General features: G+C 47.7%; 1 protein-coding gene and 1 pseudogene across 1 annotated transcript in view; both read left to right on the top strand.

Annotated features, from left to right (window-relative positions):
• Positions 1-879: 879 nt before the first annotated feature.
• Positions 880-1,395, top strand: LOC150012492 (translationally-controlled tumor protein-like; annotated as a pseudogene).
• Positions 1,396-6,221: 4,826 nt separating this feature from the next.
• Positions 6,222-11,289, top strand: part of B4GALNT3 (beta-1,4-N-acetyl-galactosaminyltransferase 3) — a 101,878-nt gene continuing 96,810 nt past the window's right edge. Inside the window, exon 1 of the mRNA XM_090273821.1 lies at positions 6,222-6,518. Coding sequence (XP_090129947.1) covers positions 6,350-6,518 — 169 coding nt within the window. The 5' untranslated portion in view covers positions 6,222-6,349. The remainder of the gene's footprint in view (positions 6,519-11,289) is intronic.

Raw genomic sequence — 11,289 nt, 5'->3', positions numbered from 1 at the left:
TCTAATAGTCGTGTAGACCAGAATAAAAAGTACTCTGGATACAAGAGTTCTGCTACCATACCTAATGTTCATGGAAGCCTTTCCTTTTGAATTCTCTGCAAACTGGAATTTTTTTTGTCCCTTGCTTAGCCTTGGCCCATTTTAGAAAGCTTAACTTGACATCTCTAACAAAGCATCTGTAATCTGGGAGAAGAATTATGTGATTTGACCTGACTCTGACATTCTTGATAAGCCAAAAACCAGAGCCTATTCCATCAGTTTTACAGATGACATGATAGAAATTATTTTTCTTATCAGATGCAATTTCTGCAATGTGACCCTGGGCCATTCTAAGTCAGGTGCCAGGGCTGAAGTGGAAGAGCAAAGGACAGTGAAAATCATTAGAACAATCATGAATATCTCATTAAATTTACACAACAATGAACAGATATTGGTGGTAATATTATGCCACCCAAATTTGTCACCATGAATACCTCAACCCACATGCTTGTCTTTGGACTTGAGGAAGGATGATAGCTAGCTCAATTAACTGAGAATGGAATTTTGGTCTCAAAGTCCAGATCCTCCACTGCTGTGAAATCACTGGGAATCAAAAAGGGATTTGGAGCAAGAGGCCTTAACTGAGGGTCTGCGCGTGAGGGCTGTCTCAGTGCTGAGGAGACAACCACAGCAGGAAAGAAAATAGAAGAGGGCGAGAACAGAGCCACAGGAGTTTCTTGGCCTCCTTTCCCTTCTCCACCCCCCCGCACCCTCTCACCATAGGTAGGAAAAGGAGTGATCTGTTCAAGGCTCCCCCTGAATGCTGCTTCAGCTGCACTGAGCTCCCTTTGAGTCTGGAGTCCTGTTAAGCCAGCATCTCCTCTCCTTCCAGCCACCATCATGATCATCTACTGGGACCTCATCGGCTATGATGAGGTGTTCTGACATCTACAGTCCAGAAGGTCGCAGATAGGCTGTGCCTGAAGGTGGAGGGGAAGATGGTCAGTAGGACAGAGGGTATCATGGATGCCTCGCTCAGTGGAGGAAAGGCCTCTGCTGAAGGCATGGAGGATGAAGGTACAGAAAGCACAGTCATCACTGGTGTTGATATTGTCATGAACCATCATTTGCAGGAAACCAGCTTCACAAAAGAGCAGCCTACAAGAAGTACATCAAAGATTACATGAAATCAATCAAAGGTAAACTTGAAAAGCAGACCGGAGAGAGTGAAGCCTTTTATGACAGGGGCTGCAGAACAAATCAAGCACATCCTTGCTAATTACAAAAAACTGCTAATTCTTGATTGCTAAAAACATAAATCCAGATGGCTTGGTTGCTCCACTGGGCTACTGTGAGGACAGTGCAACCTCATATATGGTTTTCTTTTAGAATGGTTTAGAAATGGAAAAATATTAACAAAAGTGGCAATTTGGATCTATCACCTGTCATATCTGGCTGTTGCTTTTCATCCACACACCAGGACTTAGATAAATGAGACTGATATTATCTTAAGGTCTTCATTTATTTTGACTTTGATTTATTTCAAGTGAAGGCATTGTTTTTAAGATAAAACATGTCGCCTTGGCTGGTGTGGCTCAGTGGATTGAGTGCCAGCCTGCAAACAGAAAGGTCGCTGGTTTAATTCCCAGTCAGGGCACATGCCCAGGTTGCGGGCTGGGTCACCAGTTGGGGATGTGGGAGAGGCAACTAATCGATGTTTCTCTCCCTCTCTTTCTCCTTCCCTTCCCCTCTCTGAAAATAAATAAAATCTTAAAAAAAAAAAGAAAGAAAGAAAGAAAGAAAAAACATATTATGTAGTTTATCTGAAAAGAAAATGCATTTTTAAAAAAAGTATGCCCTGGCAGGGTGGCTCAGTTGTTTGGGCATCGTTCCACAAAACAAAAGGTCCCTGGTTCCATTCTTGGTCAGGGCACATGCCTGGGTTGCAGGTTCGGTCCCCCGGTCCACTTACACGTGGAGGACAACTTTTCAATGTTTTTCTCTCACATAGATGTTTTTCTCCCTTTCTTTCTCTCTCTCTCTTTGCCAGGGAAAAAAAGGTACAACAAGTGAGAAGCGCAGGGCACAGTATTGGAAGCTCTAAAGCGATCTTTTTCCTTTTCTGAATTTCTTTGCAATTCACTTTTTGGACTAGAAACTCAGCCTTTAATGTGTCAGATTTGTTTTTCTGTGGGATATCTTTTCTTCTCAACGAACATCATGTTCTCTGTTTTACATCTCTCCTGGTTACCATGTAATAGGGACTTTAAGAATTTGGTTGATTGAAGTGATTGCATGTGTTCTCTCAGGAGGGCCAGTCTTGAGGTCTGTTTCCATGACAAAGTCCTGAAAGTGACTCAGCTTTATATCCAGTCATCCTGACTGGCTGTCCCCGGTGAGAGAGAAAAACTCTATTTACAGGAACCCTGGTCACCTCCTACCTGCCTCAGCCAAGCTTGTCCATGCTGGCTTCTCCTGTTTTGGTCTTTGGGGTAGAAAGAGCATGGGAAGTGCACACAGCTGTGGTTTGGAACTTCACAGAGACATTTCCCTGGGGTTATTGATTATTAGAGGACTGTTCTTCAGATTCACCTTTTGCTAAACAACTCCACTGAAAGTTCTGGGGGATGTTCACTCCAAGTGCTACCTTCATCCTCAAGCATTGCTGAATGACTAATGGACATTGTGCTATAAAGAGAAACAGAGTTTGCCGACCCAAAATATGCACTTTTGGAATACTGGTTGTTTTAGGGTGGTTAATTTTATGAAACAGAAGCTCTGGGGGGTCTGAAAACCAAGTAGAAGTTACCTTTTGTAAAATCACATTTATATTTGTAAGGGAGTCAGTCTCCCTTTGGAGAGGTGTTCCTTTCACTGTACCAGGCCTGCTTTCACTATCAAAGGAGAAGGCATGGTCTTAAATCTTCACAGCTTCCCTCCCCTGTCACCCAAGCTGGGTTCTTGAGGTGCATCCTTTGTATGGGCTGAGTACACCCTCCTCTTGTAGTTGAGCCTTGCTTGCTTTTAGCAAGGACTGGCCGTAACCACGGACCACCAATCTCTGTCCTCTGTGGAGGGTGAGCAGTGCAGGGGCAGGTGGTGGTGCTCTGATGTGGTCTGTAGCTGTCCACTGGGTGCACAGGCTTTGGGGTGCCCTGGGTGGTGCAGGCCAAGTTCAGCCACCACCTGTGTTCTGCCAGGGGCCACTCTGCATGAGCTATAAAGCCATCTGAGATGGCTGCTACTTGTGCTGGACTTGAGTTTCCCAGGCAAAGCCAAGCTGTGAATCTAGGCTGGCTGCTGCTAGTGTTGGGCCTGGGGCTCACTGAGGCCAGCTGTTGCTTGTTAGATAGGATTTGTGAAGCATGAGCCAAGACCAGCCATTCAAATGGAAAAGCAGCTCAGGTTGGCCACTAAGTTGGGTGGCGTGGAGTCTCTGGGGATCTCCAAGGCAGGTCAAACAGTGTTAGCCAGGTTGATGGGATCTCAGATACAGTACCAGCTTACTTGCTCTGTGTGGGGAGGGTTTGGAAAAGAGACAATGGCCTTTGCTCCCCTTGATGTCAGATACTTCAGTTCCTCCCTGTGTACTACTGGTGCCTTTCAAGCTGCTACCCTGGTGCTGGAGCTCAGAGGGAGTGAGTCTGAGTAGGTAAGTCTATGTGTGGGTTCTTTAAGTGGAACTGCTTGGAGCTTCAGCATTTGCTTCCACCGACTCAATCCTTGCTGGTTTTTGCAGCCAGCAGGTATAGGGACTTATCTTCCTGGCACTGGAACCCTGGGCTGCGAGGCCTGGTGTGGGGCTGGGACTCCTCATTCCCAAGATATCCCTCCAGAATTTTTATCCACCAGACATGGGTGTGGGACCAGCCTGTTCTGTGTCTGTTCCCTTCCTACCAGTCTGAATGGATGTGGTTGCTTTAATTCTGTAGTTGTCAGACTTCCATACATCTTGTTTTCTGATGGTTTTGAGTGATGACTGTTCTATATTTTAGTTGTAGTTTTAATGTGGTTGTGCGAAGAGGCGAGCCATGTATGCCTATGCCACCATCTTGACCAAAAGTTGCCCCAATGTTTCTTTTTAAATAAAGATTTAATTTATTTATTTTCAGAGAGAGGGGAAGGGAGAAAAAGAGGGAGAGAAACATCAGTTCGTTGCTTCTCGCACGCCCCCTACCAGGGACCTGGCCCGCAACCCAGGCACATGCCCTGACTGGGAATCAAACAGGCAACCTTTCAATTCACAGGCAGGTGCTCAATCCACTGAGCCACACCAGCCAGCACCAACCCCCCTACCCCCACACCCCCATTCCCCAACGTCTTTGTCTTTAGCCAAAAGTGGTATTTAAAAGGTGGTGGTTTCCACCAGTTTGGTTAGTCAGCTTTCCTGGGTCTCTCCCATGTATACAGAAGGTATACATATTACTAAACTTTAATTTGTTTTTTTCCTGCTAATCTGTTTTGTGTAATTTGGTTATTAGTTCAGCCAGAACTTGAAGGGTAGAGAATAATTTTTCCTCCCAGACATGCTATAGACTGAGGATGGGACATTTCCACTTGAAGCCTCGCAGTGAAGTTGGGGAACAAGATTTACACTCAAAAGTGAGCCTGTACATATCTATGAGTGGGGCCACTGTAAATTCTACTTAAGCTCCAAGGAAGGTGTGGTTGCTCAGGATTGGGCTTATCCAACCAAGCTTCATAGAACCCAAAATGGACTTTGAAGAAAGGGTTAAGCCTGACCAACTAGAAAAGAAAATGTGTTGAAGGGCAGTGAATAAACTCATTTTAGCTGGAGCACAAAGTTGAAAAAGGTTTTGGAAAACCTTGAATTCAGATTTACAGTTTGCATTTTAATCAGTTAGTAGTGGGAAGCCATTAAATATTTCTGACCAGGTGTAGAGATGTGTAAGAGAATTTTATAAAGACTATCTGGTAGTAGTAGAAGGAATGGTTGGGGTGGGGTGGGGTGCCCAGGGAGCTAGTGGAGGAAAACTTACAATAGTCCAGTAGAGACTAAGGTGGTAGCAGAGAGAAAGGAAAACATAGCACTCCATTCTGTGAACTTGGAACAACAGTATTTGCATGTTATTCATTTGATTTTAAAATGTCCAGAATGCTTTTGTACTTCCACTTTCTCCATCATCTTCCGATCATTTTTTCTCAGGAATAACAGTGGAAAATAAAACTACATTATTACCTTCTGAATGACCTGAGGAAATTCACTCTGCTCCTTTGGACCTTCATTATCTCATTTAAATCAGATAAATGATTTATCTGCCTGAAGGCAGAGAACTGGAATACTACAGAATAACTTGATGATCTTTTCAATTTGAGTGAGTTTTGGTTTTCTTGTTTTTAATTCTTCATCAGAACCTTCCATCAACTATCTACTCTCCTGCAACAGCCATTTCATCGTAGTATGGGCAGTTACTTGGGGTTCACCCTGGGGGGGGGGGCTATATATAACTTCCCAGTGTCTCCTGGAGATGTGTTTGAGGCTGGAAAGGAAGCGTCTTCAAATCTGCCCTAGACGAGGAAACTATGGCTGAATTAAGTGGCCATTGCTTCCCAACTAATAATGTCTATCTATTCTTGGTATCTAAAGTAGGGAGTAGGGTCGTTGTAGGCCACAGAAGGCCTTGAAACCAAAACCTCAGGCGTCACCCCAACACGAGCCCCCACCCGCGCCCACATCCACCCAACTTCACTTCTGCTTGGGGAGCACTCGATCCAGTGCCTGGAAGGTACCTGTTTCCCTCAGTCCTGCGGAGTTCAGATCGTAGCTCACCCCCAGCTACACCCCACCGGGGTGCTGCTTACCAGGCCTCCGGCCTCACCTCAGGCTGCACCCAGCAGGCCAGAGTGGCTCTTCCCCTTCCCAGGTCTCCTGAGGGCGGGGCCCACCTGTGGCCTGGGGGCGGGGCCTGGGCGGGGGCGGGACAGGTGGGTGAGGCGCCACTGACAGGGCCTGGAGAAAGCCTGGGAAGGAGCGGGGAGGGGAGGGGCCGGTTGGCTTGCACCTCCGGAACCTCCCGGTGGGCAGTGTGTGAGAGCGAGGCCAGTGGTAGGGAGGCCGCGCGCTTGCGACGGGGGAGAGGCGTGGACAGGAGAGCCGTGCTCGGAGGACACTCAAGGAGGAGGAGCCGGGCTCCGCTACTGGAGAGATCTGGGGCTGGCGCGCAGCGCGGGTGCAGCTGATCGATCGCTGGAGCACGGAGCATGAGCCCGCGCCCCGTTGGAGCGCGGCCAGGGGAGACGGCCTCGGCTCAGCCCTGAGACCCTGGGCTGGGGTTGGGACCCCGCGCGCCCGGGGCGCTGGGCCCGGCCGTGGGGCTGAGGCTGGCGGCGGCCGCCAGGGCGCAGCGCTATGGGGAGTCCCCGCGCGGCGCTGCTCCTGCTTCTCCTGCGCCCGGTCAAGTTGCTGCGGCGGCGCTTTCGGCTGCTGCTGGTTCTCGCGGTGGTGTCCGTGGGGCTCTGGACTCTTTATTTGGAACTGGTGGCGTCAGCCCAGGTCGGCGGGAATCCCTTGAACCGGAGTAAGTAGCACCCGGCGGGGGGCGGGAGAGGGCGCTGAGGTGGGAACGGGTAGTACCAATGGCTCTAGCACTGGCGAGACCCGACTCTCATCCTCAGACCCGATTTTAAACTCATTTTCGTCACCAGGTGCTGGCCGCTCCGCTGCCTACCGGGGGAGGAGGGCCAAGGCCGGGCCTGCCGCCGGGCTACGTGGGATCTGGGCATCCTGAGGGCTGCTTGCTTCTCCCCTCGGAGGGCGACGGGAAGAGAGGTCCCCACCCCCCACCCCGTGGAAGCGCTTGCTCAGACTTGAGGCACTTCCAGGGGGCCAGGCTTGCAGTCCCACAGGAGGAGACACGCGCGGTGTACGCGCGGGGTGTAGATTTGTGTCTGGGGTGTAGATTTGTGTCTGGGATGCCCTCCGCCGTCACCACCGAGGCCGCGCGCTCTAGGGTGCGCGGCCCAAACTTTGCTCACCGCTTTCTCTAGGGCTCGCTCCATTTCCTCTCCTGGTGCGTTTTCCGCGGTTCTTTATTTGAACAATACCTCTTAGAGCCGCCTCTCCTCCCCCTTCCAGTCTGCCACGCCACTCCCCCTCCCAGTTCCTTCCTCTTCCTCCAAGTCTCCCCCTCCTCATTGAGCCGTCCCCTCTCCTAGTCCTGATCATCCCTACAGCTAGTTATCTGAAGCCCTCCTTGGGAACCCTAAGGAATTTACCCAACTCCTCAGACCCTGCTCAAGGAAACAATGCGCAGCACAGTGGACGACTTAATGCCTCTTAACTTAGCTAAAGCTACTTAATTTTTTTGTGCCTCAGTTTCCTCCTAGGAAAATGGAGAGGGAATGGTCTCTCTTTTTACTTCAACAGGTATGGCTATCTGAGATGATTTTCAATTTACTATTGATGGAACTAACAAGTAAAACTCTTTAAGTGTCAGGGACTGTAAAAGGTCAATTCACTGGCTGGGAGAAGTGGAGAGACTCCTAGAACTACCAGATTGCCTTCCCAAGCCCAAGGGCCAGAGGTTCACAGTTCTAGGACATCTCCTATGCCTGCACTTTTTCCTCCCAGGACACTGAAGGAATAACCTATGAAGTTACTGGCGAGAAGAATCTCTGACATGTCCTTTGGTCAGCTGCTTTGCCCAGAGTTGGGTGTGGTGCTTGGTCTCCTGTAACCAAAGAGGGAACCAGTAGTCGAGCTAGTTCAGGGTAGAGATAATGTTTATGGTGGAACCTCTCACAGTGTTACAGTTGAAACAATTCTGGTTGTGAGTTGGGAGACTGAAGTTCTAATCCTGGTTCTGTCTAAGTAGTTGGGGAATCAAGGGAAATAGGGCAGCTTCTCAGGTAGAGACCAAATGATCTCCAAGGTGTCTTTCGGAGAGCTCAGCACACTGTGAGGAAGACAGGTCTACAGCTCCAAGTAGGAGAGTTCTTCCTTCTGATGACCCAAGTCTGCCTTCCGATAGCTAGTTCTTCCCTCCCCTGAGCCTTATTTTTACCTCTGAAAGACAGAACGAATCTACCCTTCCATATCCTACATAGTTCCAGGTGAACGAGCCCCGTTGCAGTCTGTGCAGGTGGGAGGCCCTGGGAGAGATCTTCCTTCTTTTCTCCTTGGGACACCCCTTCTCAATTTTATGAATGTGGTAGCCAGTGGGAACTTCTGCACAAATTAAAAACAGGGGGCAGTTTGCCATAATCAGATCTCACACTCTGGCTCTGCCTGGCTGTCTCATCCTTAGCCATAAATTCTTGGGTCTGTTTGGTTTCCCTTCCAAGAGAATCTTAACTCTGACTGGGTTTCCTTATTCTTTGTTTCTTTTTGCTTACTGATTCTTCTCCAGAAAAATGTTCCCAGCTTCCTATTCCAGAATTGGCTTTCTGTTTCCTTAACCATCATTTTTAACCAGAGTCCGAGCTTGGACTCTGATGGATCACTTAGAAGCCTGAAACCCATCTGCTTTACAGGGCAACTTTTCACGCTGGCCCTCCCATTGGCTTCTACTTTTTCCTTGGTTTCCTTTTGGAATGAGATTTAGACAGTGGCTGTGGTTTCTGGCTCCTTGTCTCCCATCCTTCTTTGTTTGTAAGAAGCCCAGACATTTTGCATCAAGGTCCCCTTGTCCTTATAGGTTTTACTCTCAGCTCAGAGCTATTCCTCTGAAAGGAGAGCCTGGGAGAAGGAATTAGGAAGTAGAGATGTAGGAAGGGGTTTGCTAGCATTGCCTCCGCTACACCCTGGCCAATCCACAGCAACCAGGGTAGTAAAACTTCCCCTCCCAGGACTGTACCCATGGCCTTGACCACAACAAGCAGAGTCCCATATTGGCTCTGCTCCCCGACAAGCCATGCTGCCTCCTCCCTCTAGCAGTCCCTGCCAGCTCACTCTACCACCAGCTTTCCTGTCATCTGTAAGGCCACCCTTCATTACCAAGAGCCTTTCATTTGCCTGTCCCTGTGTGACTGGTACATCAGTCTGGTGCTGGAAGAAGTATATGGAGAGATGGCCGTCACAAACTCTAGGGTGGTAAACTAATGACAGGGGAGCAGGCTTCCTGATTCAATTTTATGGACTAGCTCAGTAGGTTAAGATTTGGATGGTGTGCAATTTGGGCTCCATATGTAAAAAAAGATACAACCACAATTGGAGTAACTTCAGAGGAAAGCAACCAAAATCATTAACAGATAGAAAATGGGTCCCTTGAACAAAATAATTAGAGCTGTTCACTCACTCATTTAAACAAATATTTATTTAGCACATACCTTGAGCAAGGCACTGTGCTGTGTGACTTGGCCATAATGATGAGTAAGGTTATGGATTCTGCCCTCTCAACAGCATTCTCTCTAGGAGGGGAGTTTGGGTACACACATAAAAATAATTATAATATGAAACCATCATTAAGTTTTACAAATGTAGAATCTAGATGTTGTTGTGACACTTATGGTAATGAGATACAGCTCTTTCTATTAATTTCATGGAAATGGTGACATTTCAGGAGATCTTGAGTTGGTAAGATTTTAATGGATACAGAAAGAGAAGGCTACTTTAGTCAGAAAGAGCAGTGTAAGCAAAGACTAAGAGGCAGGAGAAAGTTAGTGTTTGGGAATGTTGAGCCTCTGGGGTTTGGTGCAGAGGGTATGAAGGAGAATATGGAATGGTGCTATATTATGAAAGACTGAATAACAACCTTGAAGAATGGCATTTATACATAATAGCAGTTGAAAGTTTTAGAATAGGGTAGCAATATGGAGAGGAACAGACAAAGGTAATAATAAAACAACTTAACAATACTTTGGTAGGGATGGTGGTACCTAAACAGGGTACTAAAGGTCCCTTGCTGTGGCTGACATTAGCCCTTTAGCTGCTAGGTCATGAAGTTCTCCTGGGGACAAGGTGGTAGTGGAGCATTCAGAGAGTAGTCACTGTATCCCAACTTGCTCATAAATATTTCAGTATTTTAATAACTGGTAGAGTTGTACCAGTATGTGCCAGCAGAAAAGCAGTCCCGGAATAGACTATTATTGGAAGTTAAAAACTCTCCATTCTGGCAGGTTTTAACAGGTTATACCCATTTGTTCAGACTGAGTTAGCTAAGTCCCTGTTGAGAGCAGAGGTCTGGACTAAAATGGTTTCTAGGTTCTTTGCTCTAATTGACCTGCTGGGACCAACTTGATGCTAGAGCCAAGAGATCACATTTGGGCACAGAGCCAGGGCTGAATGACACCATGCTCCAGTTTCTTTCTAAATCTCCCAAGGCTGGGTCTGATATGTCCCCATTTACATGCTAGGTTTACCTGCTGAGTCCCAAGTACTCTCAAGCTCAGGAATTAATCAGCTTTCCCTGCCTTAAATCTGTAACACATCTCTCGGGTTGGCTCTTGTGATTTCTAATTGACTCTGAGTGGCTGAGGAGGCACACCCACAGATGTCAGGCAGACACTTCAGCTCCCGGGGTCACCACAGCCATTCGGATTTGGAAAGGATACAAACCCTCCAGTAACAGAGGTAACTCCGGGCAGAATGGTAATCTGAGACGCAGGCAGGGAGGGAGGAACAAACGAGACAGATGTGTGGGCAGAGCAGGGATGGTGCGACTTAGAGTTGAAACTCAGAGCACAGGCAGGATGGAAATGGGAAGCACAACTGCTTCATGTGTGCCTTGTGGCCGGGGACTCCGCCTCTAACTGCCCTGTGGGCTGGTCCTCTTTGCCTTGCTATACGTGTGGCTCCTGTTCCTGTGTCCTACCTACCTGACTTTGTGCTGCTATTCTGGTTACCCAGCTGCTGTATGTGACTTCAAATCTGGTTACATACTAGGCACTCAAATAAATACCTTCTGGTTATGAATGGTAAGCTTAGAATTTCTGAGCACTTGACAGTTTAGTTTTCACCAGCAGATGCTTTGTTTATCAGTGACCAATCTAAGAATAGAGCCTAAGAATCGTTGCTCCATGTACCGTAATACATATAAACAATAGCCTTTAAACACGAATGTGAAGGATAAAAACTAAGCCATCACCCTGGCTAGTGTGCCTCAGTTGGTTGGACCATCATCCTGTAAACCGGAAGGTTGCAGGTTTGTTTCCTGGTCAGGGCACATGCCTGGGTTGTGGGTTCAGTCCCCAGTCGGGGTGCATGCGAGAGACAGCCGACCAATGTTTCTCTCTTGCGTCAATGTTTCTCTCCCTCTCCCTCTCCCTCCCTTCCCCTCTCTCTAAAGTCAATAAGCATGTCCTCAGGGAGAATGAAAAAATTAAGCCATCAATACTTTTTAAAAATTATAT

This window comes from Furipterus horrens, unplaced genomic scaffold, assembly GCF_987537825.1.
Source record: "Furipterus horrens unplaced genomic scaffold, mFurHor1.1.pri manual_scaffold_4, whole genome shotgun sequence".
NCBI lineage: Eukaryota > Metazoa > Chordata > Mammalia > Chiroptera > Furipteridae > Furipterus > Furipterus horrens.
This window is presented reverse-complemented; position numbering and strand designations above follow the sequence as displayed.